General features: G+C 37.1%; 1 protein-coding gene across 7 annotated transcripts; it reads right to left on the minus strand.

Annotated features, from left to right (window-relative positions):
* Window positions 1-4,454: 4,454 nt before the first annotated feature.
* On the minus strand, window positions 4,455-12,212 carry LOC148866929 (uncharacterized). 7 transcript variants are annotated; one of them, XR_016110755.1, is made up of 6 exons: window positions 11,009-12,212; window positions 10,772-10,831; window positions 7,619-8,089; window positions 5,127-5,255; window positions 4,877-4,952; window positions 4,455-4,775 (listed from the first exon to the last, which is right to left on the minus strand). XR_016110755.1 is itself a non-coding variant. In XM_088981059.1 (6 exons), the coding sequence occupies exon 2, from the start codon at window positions 10,732-10,734 to the stop codon at window positions 9,559-9,561; it is 1,176 nt and encodes a 391-aa protein (XP_088837185.1). In that variant the 5' UTR covers window positions 10,735-10,831; window positions 11,009-12,212; the 3' UTR covers window positions 4,455-4,775; window positions 4,877-4,952; window positions 5,127-5,255; window positions 7,619-8,089; window positions 8,660-9,558. The 7 variants fall into 7 exon arrangements, 3 of the variants coding, with proteins under 3 accessions (XP_088837185.1, XP_088837186.1, XP_088837184.1); XR_016110756.1 differs by having other exon boundaries at window positions 5,127-5,269; XR_016110753.1 differs by having other exon boundaries at window positions 5,127-5,274.
* Window positions 12,213-18,835: the final 6,623 nt, after the last annotated feature.

The following is an 18,835-nucleotide window of genomic DNA, read 5'->3' on the forward strand; positions in this document are numbered from 1 at the left end:
GGGTGTTGTATATACAGGGTCCACTAAAATAGTGTCTTGTTGCCTATATTGCAGGTTTTGAGGCCCATCAGATAACTCCTTGAGCCAAACTTCCCTCCATATGCCCCGTTCTTGAATAAACTTTTTCAAGAAAAATGGCATGCATGTCTATTGACCAATTATCAGCTCTTGCTTCCAACTTTGCCTTCTCAAGTTTCTTTACAAAACCCGGGCATCCCCAAATCTTAACGTGATTAAGACTTGGTTTCTTACCAAACCACATCTTATTGGATGTAGTAGGAACTGATTTAGAAGGCACTCTTCAGTATATAAGTTTTGGTAAGTAACTAGGGCATATCCCCATAACAATATGGGGAGATTAGTGTAACTCAACATGGAACACACCATGTCCAACAAAGTGCAAATTCTCCTTTTAGATATTTCGTTTAATTTTGGTGTACCTGGTGGAGTCCATTATGAGATAATTCCACTTTCATTTAGGTGGTCCAAGAATTCAATACTAAAGTATTCATCTCCTCGATATGATCAAAAACCTTAATACTCTTTCTAGTTTATTTTTCTACATTCTTTCTGAATTTTTTGAACTTTTCAAAGGTTTTAGACTTGTGTTTCATGAGATACACATGATCCATTTGTGAGTAATCATTGATCAAGGTAATGAAATAGTTACATATGCTCCTAGCAGTTACATTAAAGGGCCCACATGCATCACTATGCATGATGGCAAGTACATCTATAGCTCTTTCCCCATGATTCATAAGTTGGATAGGGCTCTAGGTTGAATGAACCTAATTGTCCATCCTTAGCCAACTTGTTTATCTTGTCCTTTCGAATATGACCTAGCCTCAAGTGCCACATATACTTAGGATTTTACTATTCTCTTGGCCTTTTAGGAATGGAAATAGTGTTATCGTACTCTATATTTGCTAAGAAACCATCCAAATTGATGAGGTATATACCATCCATTAAAATGCAAGAATAATAATTTTTTTTTCCAAAATAAACTGAATAACTATTTTTCTTGAAGGTAATCTTCGCTGTCTAAAAAATGACAAAGAAATCAATTTCCTAACTATAGCTGGCACATAAGTCAATTATTGAGTTCTAAACTTAACCCTGATGCATGGCAATGGCAAGCTACAGTTCCCCACAACTAAAGTAGCAACTTAGTCCATTCCCCACTCGTAGGGCCTGCTCAAGGTCCCTTAGCTTTCTACTTCTCTTTAGATACTATATGGACATAAAAATGTGTAAGGTACATGTGGAATCTATAACCCAAGTAGAGGTGGTGGTGATATTAGCCTTCACAATGAGCAATGATAACTTACCTTCTGAAGGCTTGTCCTTGTCTTTTAGACTTGCAAGGTACTCTTTGCAGTTCCTCTTCCAGTGCCCATCCTTGTTACAATGGAAGCACTTTCCCTTCTTATTCTTCGTTTACTTTTCGATAAGTTACTTACCCGGGTAAATGCACTTACCTGGGTAAGTGTTTCCTAGGAAGGATTTACCTGGGTAAATGCATTTACCCATGTTCTTTTATTTCCCATGTAAATAAGGTAATGGCCATCTTAGCCATAAAAATTTCATTATTAAAAGGGACATTTTTGTCCCATTCAAGTATTGGCAACTTTCCCCTTGATGGAAAAGTTAAACTTTCACGGGTCCCACATAAATCTGAAAAATGAACATGGATATCTTGATCAATGAGAATCAAACTTTTCCCCCTCCAAAAATCCAAAAAAGAAGGCCCCCTTAGTGTCTCAAGTTTTTCCCTTTTTCTTCATCCCTCTCCTAGCCTTTGGAACCTACTTCTCTTTGGACTTTACTTTTGAAGCTGAAGCATTGTCCATGGTTAGGATCATATTCTTTCCATTTGGCTTTTTTATGGAGCCCTCTATAGTGACCAACATGTTCAGGATTTTGGCTGGTATACACTCCATCTTGTTCATGTGAAAGTTTATCACGAACTATGAAAAGGAGTCTGGAAGAGACAGCAATATCAAGACGATAGCCAAATCGGGGTCCAACACAAATCCTAGTCTTTCAAGCTATTCAATGTGATCTATCATTTTAAGGCAGTAGTCATTTACCAGTTGTCCCTCCGACATTCTCATCCTAAAAGGGTTCTTAGATATCTCATATATATCTAACTGTACGCAACTTCTCTCACCATACAATTATTGTAGGTGTTGGTCCCACCATTCTCATCCTGAAAAGGTTCTTAGAATTTAAAACTATTTTTAAAGGTTAAGTTAATCCCACCATTCTAGCAAGTGCAGAATATCACCAAACCCCTCATATAATAGTTTCTTGGGACTCAATGGTACCTTACCTCACCATATCTAATATGTCATAGGGTGTCCATGCATTCTCTTGAAGGAGCAACCCATATGTCTATGGCGCTCATACCCACATCAAAGGAAAAGACATCCACTCTACAATGGTGGAAGACCACATATGGTCGTTCTTAACATCTCATGCACAACTTAATATTTACGTGGTCTCATCATAATTTGCATCTCATGCAATAACATAAATAATGCATATCTCATATACAATTAAAATAGGATGATGATGGACTTCCAGTTTGATTCAGCTCTAGCAATAGAACTCAATCGTGGTCTAGGGTAATAACAATCAAATTAGAATCATAAAAATTGTCTCGACTCTTTGAGATAAATTGTTGGACTGCTTTAATTTCCTTCCACTTTTCAAATTTCCAAGCTCAGAACCCATCAATTCCTTGGGATGTTTGCAGCTTCCTTGTAGTCCTAAACTATCCTAAGACTAATTCATTACATTTTAATAGAAAACCTTGATACTAGATCAAGGGGGATACATCAATGGGATAGAGAAATTACAAACAGAATTTTTGACAGAGATCGAGGAGAGACATGCAAGCCTAGATCTATTTAAAATTACAACCCTTAAATAATATAATTAATCATTCCTAAACATTCACATAATCAATCCCATTGATCAAACTAGGTTTTGGGTCCATGATCATCCTTCCCACAACCAAATAAAATAATCGAAATAAATAGAAGTGAAAAAAAACTGTTATGGCAATTTAGTTAAGAAAAGAAATTATTCATTTACAAATATAGAATGCTCCCACTACAAATGTCATTTCCAAACTGCATATGGGACTCATATCTACAGTCCATGCGACACAGGAATGAATCGACCTAAGGTTTCTCAAACCTCAGGTATTCCTTGTAGCTCCAAGGTATGTGTGTTCATCCCCATGGGGATGTTGTGCACCCCTAGCGTTGTGGAAACCACCCTAGTATGCTACAAAGATCTTATTCTTTCATGGCTTTCACTTTTTCACATCTTCGCATGGTAGGACATTAATATTGAAATAATAAAATCATATTTTCATAGACATGGAATCAAGAAAATCTTATTTTCATTGACATAGGGGTGATCGACTTTCATTCAAAATTCAAGTTTTGGGAGTACCCTTTCAAGATTTGATATGATCAATCCAAGAGCATCCAATCAGTCCAAGATTTGAGTTCTTATTAAACAAGAAAACTGATTTGAATCAACCACCAAGATAGAATCTGTTCAATTCTTCAAACATTCCATTTGTTCCATAACAAAAAATGGAAACTTTAATCTGCTATATTTTTGTTTGGGAACAAAACAGAAACAAGAAAACTGTAAAAATCATCTCCTTTAACATTTTGGAAGCAAGGTCCATATATATCAAATGAAATCTTGGCATCCAAGAAACACCAAGAACCATCAAGTTGAAATCTTGATGGGGTTTTTCAAGAAACCCTAAATCGCATACAAATATCAAAATTTGGTCTAGTGCATTAGCATGGATGATGGCTCTGATACCATTGAAAGATTCTAGTGGATCCTTATTATCATAATGCAGTGAAAAAAGATCAAAAAATCTTGAATAACCAAGATCATGCCCATGGTGGTGCACAAAACCCTAATCTTGAATAACCAAGATTAAAAAATCTTGAATAACCCCTGCCACCATGGATTTGGGGTGAACAGTGATCTCAATTGATTTCCAATCCAAGTCCATAATTGCCATGCTGTTTATATAGTTCTACTAGCCAGGGACAAAACAGAAAGGCATGTGGGCTCAGTCCAACTAAACTTCCTTGGGCCCCACTTTAGTACGATTGTTGCTTGCCCTGGTTGACTATTAACCATAAGGTTTCTTATTCACACATCCAGCACCTAATTAGCAACAACCTGCACCAAGGAATTCTTTGGTTTCTTATTATATTGAACACATTTGAAACCTCATCCAAAATAATGTACAGTATTAGTTTCATAGGCTGAAATGAGAGAGAGAGAGATGTGTTCCCCCTCTCATGTCTAACCTGTAGCAACAATTTCAAATAAGTGATACTGTACATTACTGCCTTGTCATAAACTTCTCCTTACCCTCCAATGCTTTGTGTATTTGAAACATGAAAAAGGAAAACAAAGTAATTTGATCTTCTATTTTATTCATTGTAGTTTTCCTGAATTGAAGCTTCATCTCTGAAAAACACAAGTTGCAGGATCCTTGCTGTTGAATAAACAGAGAATATTTGTCTAGTCAGACTGCCCCTTTATGGACAGTCAAAGAGAAAATCAGAAAAGGTGTGTTCCAGTTCCAGAAGTCTGTCATTGTCATAAGGCTAGAAGTATTTCTTGATATCACTGAAAGATTTAGATGGTTGTGGACCTTTCCAACATACTGTGAATGTTTCATCAGGTACTTCTTTCAATGGTTTTCGAGCTAAATGACCCTTCAACTGAAAATGTGTCAGAAGAAACAACATTGTGAATATTCAAAATAAAAAGATGATAACAATTACAACTTAAATCAAGGAATTCTGTGAAGCATCCATCATACCTGAAAATCAAAAAAAGATCCATTGGTAAGGCAGGGTGGGAACTCATATGTTGTATAACAGTCTTAAATTGATGACCTGAAAGAGCATCTCTTATTAGCATTTTGATGGCATGTTATGATAGAACAGACCAATCTCACTGTGCATTAATAGTTCATATCAACAGAACATTGTTTTGGAGATTTCAAAACATTACAAAACTTTGGAGATTTGAAATAGCAAATGCCAAATAGCAGCTCAAACCCCACTTACCTAAGCCTCTCTTCCTTTTGAAAAATATAATCTTGGAGCTTTCTTCCCAAAAAAGTAATGTTTTGATCCATTTTCCTGGATACTTCTCATTGCCGGAAAGTGAAGATAGATTTTCTCCAACCAACAAGCCTTCAGTAAAATGGCTGGTCTAAAATTACAATAAGCAAATACAACGAAACAGAAAAATGAAAAGACCTCAAGAGAGAGAGGGAGAGAGGTTAGCAGCTAACAAAATCAAGAACAATTGTTGTAATTGAGGCCTAATGTGTACTATAACAAATACAACTAAACAGAAAAACAAAAAAATAAAAGAAAAGAAGAAACAAAAGAAATGATTTCAAATTGAAAGAGAGGTTGTCTTAGTAAACGAGGCTATATTCTTTAGCAGGAAAAGTGTCTCACTATTTCAGTGTTTGAAAGTCAGAAATGGGTCAGTCAGTGGTGTAGTGCTCCCTTTTTAGATGCCTTCTTGATTGGGAGATTGAAGAATGTGTGAGGTTGTTGGATAGACTTCATGGAGTGGAGTAAAATCAAGGAAGACAAGATTGGAGGCGGTGGAAGAAGAGTAAATGATAGATTAACCATTAAATCTTTCTTTAAAGGTTTACTAAGAAATCAAGCGGGGAGTTCTCAAATAAGAGGCGTTTGGAGTAATTCAGTTCCGCTGAGAGTGGAGGCTTTTGCTTTCCTGGATAGACTTTTTTTTTTTTTTTGTTTTGATGAATGCTTGCCTGGATAGACTTCAAGGAGTGGTGTAAAATCAAGGAAGACAAGATGTGAGGTGGTGGAAGGAGAGTAAATATGGTAGATTAACCATTAAATCTTTCTTTAAAGGTTTACTAAGAAATCAAGTGGGGAGTTCTCAAATAAGAGGCATTTGGAGTAATTCAGTTACACTGAGAGTGGAGGCTTTAGATTGTCTGGTGGCTTTGGACAGCATCCTAACCCAAGATTATCGATTGAATAGGGGTCTGCCGTTGGTTAATCAATGTTATCTCTATGAAGCAGATACAGAAAGTGTTGCACCTATGTTTCAGCTGCAGCTACACCAGTTGCATTTGGGCTTTCTTGTTCAAATTGTTTAAGTTGGAAATGTGATCACTTAAACATCCAAGAGAATTTTTTGCATGGTGACCAGTCATCAACAACGATAAGGAGGCAAAGATCTTCTGGAGCTGCGTATCTTTTGCTATTGTTGGGAGGTGTGGAAAGAAAAGGAATATAAAATTATTTCAATGGAAGTAAATTGTATGCATGGATAAGTTCAAAGTTGGTTCATTGGGTCTCTGTCTTCAAAACTTTTAGGGGATTAGAAGAGACGATTTGGGGATAACTTTTGGTGTGTACCCTTAAGATGTATTGAACTATATTTTAGTCTAGGGGTGGCCACGAGCCGAGCTTCTCACGAGCTATTCGAGCTCGGCTCGTGAAAAGCTCGGCTTGGTTCTATTTAAATCGAACTTCGAACCGAGCTCGAATCTAATACATAGTCTCATTTGCTAATTGAGTCAAGCTCGAGCCCAATGAAGCTCAGCTCATGAGCCTCACGAGCCAAGTATAATAAATAAATAATTTTTTATTATGTATATGCAACATGCATACATGCATACATACATACATACATATACATATAGATATATAAATATATAATAAATAATTTTTATTATATATAATAGTATTTTTACTTTTTAGAAAAACTTGGCTTGTAGTCGAGCTTGAACTTGCGAAATTTGAACCGAGCTGAGCTCGAGCTCAAGTCTCTAGCTCCAATCGAGCTTGAGCTCGAGCCTAAAGACAATTTCAGCGAGCCAAGCTCGAATAGCCAAGTATTTGGCTCAACTAGGCTCGAATCCACCCCTATTTTAGTCTTTGTCTTGCTTTGCTTCTGTTTTGCATGTATTGGGTGGCGTCTTGTCACCAACACTCTATGTACTATTGTTTTTCTTTTAATGAAAAATTCTTTTATATTCACCTTCATGTGAAGGATTGTTGTGGCATTGTTTTCCACTTGTTCTGTGAAGGATTTTTCTAAAAGGAGCAAGATGTTGTGGAATCTTACCCCTTTGGCGATCTATTGGTGCATTTTGAAAGAAGGATTGGGCGCTTATTTGAGGACTTTTCTTATCCTGTTGAGAAAGTGTGTGCAATGTTCAAAAGAACTTTGTTCAGTTGGGTTTCTGTTAGCAATCTTTTCAAGGGTGTGAGTTTTGGGGAAGCCTGTGATAAGTGGGAGAGAATTTTGTGGAGCAATGATGTTATGAGTTGATATTCTTTTTGTAGTTTTTTCTTTCTCTTGTAGCTGGTGAGGAAATCTCTCCCCCTCCAACATTTTCTCTTTTTTTAATGAAATTTCATCACTTCTCAAAAAACAAAAATAGATCTAGAGGATTTGGTAACATGGGTTAGAATTAAAACGGGAATGCAGTAGAATTGTAGAAATACCACGATGATGAAAGGAATTTTATGAATATAAAGGGTAACAAATAACAAACCAGGTGTTGTAGGTTTCTGAAAATCCGTGTAGCCAATCTTCAATCTTCCAACTTTTTCATCCCACTTATTTCTTCAATTCTATTGACTAATGATCCCTCACCTTGATACATCATCAGCAGTTAGAGGAAGTTCTTGGAATGGAGTCACCATCTTGAAGTTAGGTTGGGTTAGGGTAATATATGCCCTAACTAGGGATGGCCATGAGCCTAGCTGTTCACGAGCTGTTAGAGATCAGCTCAGTTCAGTCTTAACCAAGCTTCAAGCCTAATATATGGGCTCGTTTGCTATTTGAGCCGAGCTTGCGCTTAATAAAGCTCATATCGTGAGGCTCGCGAGCCTAATTGAGTATATATGTACATAAGGTGTCACCTCGGCTCGACACCTCAGCTACTGAGGGAGACCTTGGCTCAGCACTTCAGGAGTTGAGGGAGACCTCAGCAACAGAAGGAGACCTCGACTGTTAGGGAGACCTGCAATCAAAAGCTCAGAAGTTCGAAGTGAATGTTAGGGAAGATCCATGAATTCCCTACATATAACTTATGGGTTTATCGTGATCATCCAAGTGCATGTACAATTGTCTAGGTATTAGAGCTGATAGACAATGATTTTTTTTGTGATTTCTTTTGAAGGGCTACACAGCAGGGGATAGACCATCCCCCAATCCAGGTGTAGGTGGGATTCAATCCCAAGTCTCTGCTACGGCCAGCAAGAGACCTTACCAACCAGTTGATAGACAATGATATTAAGAGCAGCAAGTGCAATTTTTCAAAATTTCTTGTTCCATAGCATTGTCTCATGCAAATTCAAAATATTTTCATCCCACAACAAGCAAAGGAGGTTCAACTTTGCTGGAGTTATGAGAAGATGGGTTCCTTCTTGGTCCAAACAGCATATCATCTCACGAAAGTGCAAAACAGGGGAACTTAAATTACTAATATAATTCATGTTAGCAATCAAGGGCGCAAGACAATGTAGATCAAAAAGGACCCTGCCAAGTTCACGTATATGATAAATCATTTGCTTAGAAGAGAGAAACCTACGAAGAAAAGCAGTGGGTCAATCTATTTGAGCAAAGAGTCAATCCCCCTTATACTGTATCAAATTGGAAATTGCAGATACAATTGAAAGCTAACAGTCTACATTCCACAATGCACCAGTTTCCTCAAGGCCAGTGACTTTCCATTGGTAATCGGTTAGGAACTCCATGAAGTTCTTGCTCAATTTCAAAACTGTAATCACACTGAGAATATGAGAACCTTGCTTGACAAATATACAGAACAAAGCAGTCTTTTGCATACAATTCCTGTGAACTTTGTCTTGTCTTTACGTTTGCTAGGCAAACTTTTGGGTGGGGTGGGGAAGATGACGACAGGATTGAATCCCAGTTCGGTGGTAACTACATTTTTGATAATCTTCAGCAATAAATACACCAACTGATTTAATAAGCTGCACCAGCTTGTACCTTCATGAGCTTTGGCTGTCTCTGGATGAGATATCACAGTTTGTATAACATTGGCAATGCATGGTCAGATATTCACACAAACAATATATGAAAGATATAAAGCGACATAGAGTAGAAAAGCGGAACTAAAAGCTGATCATTATCAACCAAACTTTAGGCCTCAGACTCAGCATCATGCATAATCAACTAGAAAGCTCTGAGCTACAACAGTATCTGAGTGCCTACTGCCTAACTCTTTTTCATCCAAAGACACTACATAGGATTTTTTTCTCCTTGTCATTTGTTTGTCTCCATGGCCTTCAATCTCTATGCATTTAACCCTCTATTCTTGCTCATTAAAGGCGATGTTGTAAGAAAAGCACAATGGTGTTGAATGCAATTTCAGTGAAGCACAAAAAGGGGAATGTTATCAAACTGAGATCTGTTGGGAATTGAATATCTTAAGAAAAATTGTAAAATGAGCACACTAAAACTTCTTCAGTTGTCCATTTCTTCAGATCGATTGATTAGTTCCAAGCAGTCCATCTCACCTTCATATATCTTCATTAGTTGTGGAATTTCCTTCTGGTATCTAATCACAAACTTTTCCATGAAACCTCTAGTACTTAACCTGAGAGCTTGAACCACGTTGATATCCTTGTTGATAAGTCCCTTTGATAGCAATACTTGTATTACTGAATACCATGGAATTATCCTCTTCTCTAAACTAAAACAGATAAGTATTGGGTTGTTGGCAATAAATGACGGTTCCAAGCCCATTTTGTTCATCAGAAAATCCATCCCTCTTAGTATCTTCTTCTCCGACAGCACCAGACAAAAAGGATGCTTTTTTATCATTGAGATTATCTCCCTCTCAGAACAACCAAATTTCTTAAAGATATCCAACTTTCTTTCAATCGTTGATTTTTTGTTTAATGTTATTATAGAAACTGTTCGAGCAAAAACTGATTTTGAAGGGTCGAATCCGAGATCCTTAATTTCTTTGACACTCTTATTGAACAGATCAGGTGGACGAGTAAGTGACTGAGGCTGAGACCTTATAACGCTCAAGATGAATCGTTCAGGCACACCATAATCACGAAGAGTCGCGATGTTATGGTCCATATGCTTCCAGTGGCAGGATCTAAAAGCCCACTTCAAGCGTTTGAGAACAGTGACGACATTGTCGTTTGTATGAACTATGCCCTTAAGATACTCAAAAGAAGGCATAATTTGGTTTTTTAAGCTAAACGTCAATATACTCGAGTCGGAACAGATTATCTTTGCAAGGTCAGGTGGAGAAAATCCTACAGAATACAAAAACGCAAATTTGGGCTTAAGGATTTTCTCAAGATCAAGAATGAGAAGCATCGGCCGATTTCTGATGATTCTAGAGATTTGGGTATCGGTAAACTCATAGCTTCTAAGGAAGGAAAGGACTGAGTCTGGTTTGTCCGAGGATTCAAACTGGACCCACTTGGATGCAGATACAGCGGCTTCCTTTGACAACCCACATGAGTTTATGAGGTAGGATACTGTGAAAGAGTGTCCATCTATTGAGGTTGAGAAGCGTTTCAGAAAAGGATTTTGGATAAAATCGAGATGGATGTGATTGGTCAAATCTCCAGCACTCCTAACCTGGTTTAGCCTTCTGGCGCAAAGAAGAAGAAACATTCTTGAGGGAGAAATGAGGGGTTTGATGAAAACTTACCTCTGTCAACGGAAGAGTGTGATAGCAATCTCCAATCGTTCCTGAGTTTTGAACTCCACTCTGCTGAATGGAAGAAAAAAAAATTAGGTTCGGGTCGGAAGGAGTACAAATACAATATATTTTGTATTATTTTATAGTAATTTTTTTAAATTACCCCTTACTATTTAGTTAATTGACTAAATGTATCCTAACACTATTCCTGCTGTTTCTCACAATCGATTAAATACTTTTTTTTACCGTTAGCTCCCGTAAACCATCTGTTGAAGAAGCAAAGAACGAGTGAACCGAATAGGGGCGGTGGCAACCCCCTTGAACCCATTTCTCTTTCTCTATCTTCTTCCTCTGGGCGACGGCGACGGCAGTGGAAACCCCCTGCGAAACCCCTCTCTCTTCTTCTGGGCGACGGCGACGGCGACGGCAGCAGCAACCCCTGTGAAACCCCTCTCTCTTCTTCCTCTAGGCAGCGGCACTCCATGTTCAGATCTGCTGCTGCAACAGAGGTGAACCAGAGGCGACGAGCGGCGGTGAACAAGAGGTTCAAAATTAACTTGCTTTCAACTTTGTCTCGTAACCGCTGAGGCGGTTCAAAGCCTTGTTTTCTCTCGTCTTCGCGCTTCTGTCTCTCATCTTCGTATTTATTGGCTTCAAATTTGTGGTTGAATTCAAAAGGGGCGAGATAGATTTCGATAACAACACATCTGTATTGAGCTGGATTTTGATTTCTTTTGAATTTGGATCTGCTTACTACTCTGCTAAGGCCTTGCTATCAGAGGTCTTCGGAGATCAAATTCAGGCAGATTAATGTCATTTGGCTTTGCTAATACTGTAGCAATCAGTCTCGACAGTGGTTCTTATATTCCATTTGGACTTGTTCTACCATGACATTTCTGTGATTTGATCGTCCTAATTGGACATGAATTTGCCAAGCTAAATTCCTGTGGATGATTCTTGTGATAGTCGTTTCCTCGTTTTCTTCTTTAATCTGAAACCACCTCATTTCCTTTGCTAAGCTCTTGAAGTTCAATTTACTTCATAGTTTGGTTTTGTCATTTGAAGGTTTGATTTGGACGCCGTTATTACGGAAGATAGAGATTTGCTTTTGCTTGTTCTGTTTCTCCTGTACAATACACTGTACATTTTATGAGGAACAGTTCTTCTGAGTTCTGACCTCTTTTCAAAAGCTCCACTGAACTTAAACAGAGGAGGTCTGGCTGGAAACCTCTAGTTTTCCATTCCAAAATTTTTTCAATCCGCTGAGCATTTTAGGGAAAGGTTCAATCTCTCTCTGATCTCTTCTCTCTATTCTCTCTCTTCCTTTCTTTCTCTCCTTCCACTTCTTTTTCTTCTTCCAGAAAAAGAAGGGGAGAGAGACCAGAGGCGGAGGGGGAGGTTGAGAGAGAAGCAGAGGTGGAAGGGGTGATCTAAGAATGAAGAGAGAGAGAGAGTGGGGGGTTCATGGGACGAGGGGTAATATTAGGTTTTGAAAAAATTTTAAAGTCACGTGGGTAGTGGTAGTCAATTGTTAGAAACAATAAGGTAGTGGTAGTCAATTTCAAATAATTAAGATATACTTATTCAATTACTTAAACCATAAGTATTCAATTACTTAAACCATAAGGATAGTTTAAGAAATTTATCCTATTTTGTATACATCTGTACTTTACAATTTACATATTTTCATTTGTAGTCTTTCTAAATCCTCGTACATCATGATAAACTAATGTTTTACAAATTGACCCGGAGGCCAAACTGATTTTGCCTTTGGGTCGCGAGTCACTGGTTGGACCATCCAAATTAAATGGGTCAGACCGTCCCACATTATCATTTATGTATTTAATGTATATATATATATATATATATATATATATAACTACATAAATAATGTATAATTATGTTTTAGATATATTATATGTGTTATTTTATATTTAATTTATGTTTTTAATTCAGTTTTTTATTTTTATAAAATATTAAAAATTGTGATTTGAGGGCAAAAAAAGATTTTTTTCACAAAAATAGTGAGGCAAGGGATGCATAGATCTCGAAAAGTTATCTAAAATAAAAATTAAAAAAAAAAGATTCCAATTAGACATCGGAGTGCAAAGTCATGGCCTCCAAAAGTTTGCATGCATTGAGTGCAACCCACGACCCAATGACCGAGTCGAATGTGTCAATGGTTGAACCAACTAGGTCAAACGATTTTGACCAAGTCAATGGTTTTTGATCGATTGATGGGTTTTAACAAAACCAAACCCGGAATCCTGGCCAGGTGATGGTTTGAACGGTTCAATCGATTGGGTCAACAATAGGTTAAAAACATTGTGACAAAACATAGCATCTTGAGGGGATTTTGAATATAAAAATTGACATGTTCGGGGCATCCTAGACGGGGAGGGTTTCTATAAATACAAGATCTTATCCGAGTCTGGATTAACAGCCAACAAATCCATTCCAACAACCCACCACCATGATTTCACACTGCACATCTCATATATGGTGGATCCTAGTCTTATAGTGAGATGTACGGTGCTAGATCAAGTTGGTAGAGGGTTGGAACGTATTTTGTTGCAAGAAGATTCTCAAAGTCTAACACCCGTGGGGGAGGGTTTTACATTTCCATGTGCACAACAAAAATTCCAATTGTTTGATTAAAACATGCTAAAAACACAAACTATCAATAATCCTTCACAGAAATTTCAAAATATTCTTAAATTCAACACTAAGCTAATACATAAAATTTATATGCTTTCCAACAATATGCAGGTGGGGGAGGGTCAGGTTTAACCTAATACCAAACCCTACCCATACCCATATGGGTTGTAGAATCCCAAAACCTGTCATTCAAGAAAAAAGCCCACTCGTTGAGCAGGTACCCACCAGGTAGGGTAGAAATTGTCATCCCTAAGTTTAATGAACTCTCTTAAACTACCCTTAAGTTTTAGGAAATTGATTAATCCTACCCCCTACTATTTTAAAAATCCCTTAAAGTACTCTTATGACAATTAATTAATTAACCATTAATAAAAAGATCAAAAAGGCTATTTTACCCTTCATTTTCCTTTAAATTATCATCTATGTTCTCATATCTTTTTCCATTTCTTAAAAAAGCATTTTGTATAAACATTTTAACCCACAACCACATTTTCAATATCACCCTGTGGTCACTAGTTGCTTCCTTTTTTTTAGGTAAATGGCTTCATTACAACATTGTTGTTTTAGATCTCAAGTGAAGTCTTTTGTAGGTTCTTCTTGAGGTGATTGTGAATGGATATGGAAAGTGCATGTTTCTAATGGAGTATGTTAATGTGAAAAATGAACATACATATAGGGATTGACTATTTAATGTGAAAGTAGACATATAAAGATTGATTGTTCAATCTCCCCCTCCTAACATTGTGTTGGTGTCTTTTTACAAGTGCTTGCTTTTTTCTTGTTGTAGAACATTTTATTCTAACCTATTGGATGCTTTTAAATTCATATAATTAGCATGTTAACATAGTAAAAAAAATTTGTCATAAACATGTAAATAGTGGAAAGACATAGTTATGAAGTTTAGGAACTAAAGAGTTGCAAAAAAGAAAGACTCCTCTCTCACTTCCCGAGTGAGAATTACGAAGTCAAAAATTAGAATGATTGTTGTCCATGGTTGTAAAGTGTGTAGTTGGTGGGGTGTCTATTTGTCTTTCCAAACTCACTAAAGTTCCAAACTCTAACAACTAAGGAAACAACTTACAACAGTAAAAAAAAAAAAGTCAATCATAAACTCATTTTTTTGTATATTCTACTAAATTAAACTACTATATTACTAGCAAGCCAAGAAAAATGAGCATAAGAATACTAGAAGAATAAGTGCATTAACATTTTTTTACAATCACAACCATAAGAATGGAGGATATTGCCGAACTCACATTATAAATAATTCCAAAAGGCACCTTTGTTTCACCTGTCATTAAATGCAACTTACCTCCAATAGAAGTACGATTATAACAATGGAATCAAACACTATAAGACTTGCAACAAATTGAAGTTATCTTCAATAACTGTATATTGAGCATATTTTGGTATTTATAGAGTTCTTATACAAAAGATAAGTTAAACATAGAGAGTCCTAGTTGAGTACAACTACGAGATGATAGGCTTGAGAGTTGGTTGAGGATTAGTTGTATCATTGATGGATTGATTCATAACCCCCCTTAAACTGATGATTAGAGAAACTACCTAAATCTTGGTGTGCAAGACTTAAAACCGACCATGGCCAATAGGCTTGGTGAACACATTAGCAAGTTGATCCTTTGTGGAAATGTACCAAACTAAGAAGGGCTTGGTAGCAACATGATGTTGACAAATGCACATAAATTTCAATGTGTTTAGTCCTAGCATTAAACACTAGGTTGGCAGTCAAGTACGTTGTGCCAATGTAATCACAAAGTAGTATTGTGGAAAAGAGCGGGAGTCCCAACTCATGAAACAATGACTTCAACCATAGAACTTCAAAGCTAATGACAACCATGCTATGATATTCAGCCTCAGTGCTCAACTGTGAGATGGTAGGCTACTTCTTAAAGGCCTATGATATTAAATTATCACTAAGAAAGACAAAAAAGATCATTTGAGATTTCTTACCAATTTTGCACCCAGCCCAATCAGCATCAACATATACATTGAGAGAGAGAGGCAAGGATGGCACTATAAATAAACCAGTTGTATTCTTGAAGTAGCCTTTTAACTATAGCCCAATCACTAATAAGGGGAGAATGCATGGTTTGGCAAACTTCGCTAACAACATAGGAGATGTTTGGATGAGTGTAGGATAGTTATTGTAATGCTCTAATAGTGTGTCTATAAAGTGAGGCATCAAGGAAGGGGTCTATCAAGCTAGAGGAAGATGTTGTAGGTGTAGAAATAGGTTTAACACCACCAAGATGTACACAAAGGAGGTCAGCAATGTACTTGTTAATTAAGAAACAAGCTATGTGATATGCGTACAACTTCCAACAAAGGAAGTAATTGAGGGACCAAGATGCTTCCCAACAAATTGTAGCTAAAGTTTTGTGATGATATCAGTAATAAGTGATGTCAATAACCTAATGATGATTATATCATTATTGTAGACAAGTAAAAATACTTGAGCACCATTATAGTGAAGAATAAATAAATAATCGTCAGAGGTTGAGCAAACAAATCCAATAGATAGCAAATGGGAGCATAGATTGTGGAACCAGGCCTAGGGGCTATTTCAAGCCACAGAGAGATCGTTGGAGAAGATAGACATGATTAGAGAAGTCTTTTTCAATGAACCCTGGGGGTTGGGCCATGTAGACCTTCCTAGTGAGATCATTGTGAAAAAACGAATTTTGCACATCCAATTGTTGCAATGGCCAACCTTTAGAAATGACTATATTGAGAATCACTCATATTGTCATTGGTTTTGCAACAATACTTCATGAAAATTGATCCCTACCCATTGATCATAGATCTTAAATACAAGTTGGGCTTTGAACCTCTTAACACTGCCATTAGGGTGATGCTTGAACGTGGAAGACTCATTTACAACTTAACACATTAGGCATTTCGGATTTGGGTTTTAGAATCTATGTACCATTCTTTATAGGAGTGGTACTCTTTCACCATTGCCCCTTGTGAATAGTTTGATTAACCCCAATTCAATTCTAGGTTTGAAGTAAGAAAAGAAGAAGAGTGAGAAAGAGAAAAGAAGGAGAAAAGGTTCGGTCTGAGAAGAAGAAAAGTCACCTCAGCCAACCCACATTGTATTTACACTCTATGTATTAGATTATAAAAGACAATGTTGCCCCTCATTAAGTATGAGACACACAACTTAAACCCAAACAAAATAGACAATTTAGCCTTAATTAGATAGACAAAAGACTTAACTACCCTTGTATTATCGATTCTAACACTCCCCCTCAAGCTAGAGAATATATATCATATAGCCCCAGCTTGTCACATATGTAATCCACTCTTCCCCGACTCAGCCCCTTTGTAAACAGATCTGCCCACTAGTTTCCTAAACTCACATAAGTTGTATATATCACTCCATTGATCACCTTTTCTATTACAAAGTGGCATTCAACTTCGATATGCTTTGTTCTATCATGAAAGACTATTAGAAGAAATGTGGACAACTTGATTATCATAGTACAACATCCTGTATTCAACTTTTGCACTACTTCTTGCCACCATTGTTTATTTCTTGCTTTTCTAAGTTACCATATTTCCACCAAAGAAGGTACAATACCCTATAATGGATCTCTGGTCAGACACAGGTCTGGCCCAGTCAACATCTGTATACCCCTCTATCTCAAGAGTTCCTCCACTTTTGTATAATAGTCCATGACTTGGAGTTCCCTTCAGGTAAATAACTATTCTTAGAATTGCTTCCCAATGCGGGACTCGATGATGTTGCATAAATTGACTCACCATTCTTACAACAAATTATATATCTGGCCGAGTAATAGTTAGGTAGTTCAATTTTCCCGCCAACCTCTTGTAACTTTCAGGATCATCAAACTCTTCACCTTCATTAATACTCAACATTCGGTTCCATGGGTGTTTCAAGTAGTTTGGCACCTATCAGCCCTTTTTCCTCAAGTAAATCAATGACATACTTCCTTTGGCACAATTTAATTCCATGCCTTGACCTTGCAGCTTTTATTCCCAATAAGTATTTCAGTTTACCCAGATTAATCCTGTAGAAAGTTTTTCAACCTGTCAGTCGCATTGTTGTTACTACTAGTTATGACAATGTCATCCACATACACGATTAACAAGATTTTCCTATCTTCTGATTCACGGTTGAACACATAATGGTCTACTTAACATTGTTTTATGCCAAAGTTCTTCACTAATTAACTAAATCTTCCAAACCACACACGTGGAGATTATTTTAGCCCATAGATTGCCTTCTTAAGTCTGCAAACTTTACCATCCTCCACTTGAGCAATAAACTTTTGTGGTTGCTCCATATATACTTTATTAACTAGATCACCATGTAAAAAGGTATTTTTGATGTCAAGCTGAAAGAGAGGCCAATCATTCATTGTTGTTAAAGAAATCAACACCCAATTGAACCAATCTTAGCCACAGGAAATAATGTCTCAATGTAGTCAACACCATATAATTGAGAATAGCCTTTGGCCACTAACTTGGCTTTCAATTGTTTCACATTACCATCTGGAAGATACTTTATTATGTAAACCCACTCACATCTAACAACATGCTTATTGAGAGGAAGAGTGGTAAGTTCCCATGTGTGATTGTGTGCTAGAGCAGACAATTCCTCTTCCATTGCTTGTTGCCACCCTAGAGAAGTAAGGGCTTCTTGGATAGTCTTAGAAGTGAAAATATATGATAACAATGATATAAAATGTCGATGGGAAGTAGAAATGTGAACAACAGAAATATAATGAGAAATAGGATAAAATGTACAAATAAATTTACCTTTTCGCAATGCAATAAGAAGATCAAGATCAGAAGGAGGTGCAACCACAAGATCCGTCAACGAGGGCTGAACTGGAGGAGGGGTCGGTGCTCTTCTGTGAGTATACACTCGTGTGATTGGTGACCTCTTAGTATTAACCTGCACTAGGGGAAACGACAACTGAGAACCATAGGAAGGGGGTCCTCAACTGGGATTGGAAGTGAAACCATAGGAACAGAAGGAGGGACATTAGTATTTAAGAAGAATGAGACCAATTCAAAGAAAATGACATTAGAACACACAAAGGACCGATGCGAGATAGGGTTATAACACTTATACCCTTTCTATGTTCTAGAGTATCCAAAGAACATGCATTTTATAGCACATGCATATAACTTGTCCAGTCTAGGCCCTAATCTGAACAAAACAAACATAACCAAAGACTCTAGGAGTAAGAGACAATGGAGAAAGAGTAGGGAACAAGACTAAGAAATGGGATTGACTTTCAAGGATGGACATGGGCATCCGATTGATAAGAAAACATGATATAAGGACAACATCACTCCAAAAATTCTTTGGGACATTCATATCAAGCATAATTGACCTATCAATTTCAAGTAAGTGTTAGT

The sequence above is a fragment of the Nelumbo lutea genome, chromosome 3 (genome assembly GCF_056320005.1).
Source record: "Nelumbo lutea isolate HS-2025 chromosome 3, American lotus-T2T, whole genome shotgun sequence".
NCBI lineage: Eukaryota > Viridiplantae > Streptophyta > Magnoliopsida > Proteales > Nelumbonaceae > Nelumbo > Nelumbo lutea.

Bases quoted from the DNA above. Each gene is read 5' to 3' on its own strand.
- LOC148866929 (XM_088981059.1), bottom strand. From the start codon at position 10,734: ATGTTTCTTCTTCTTTGCGCCAGAAGGCTAAACCAGGTTAGGAGTGCT.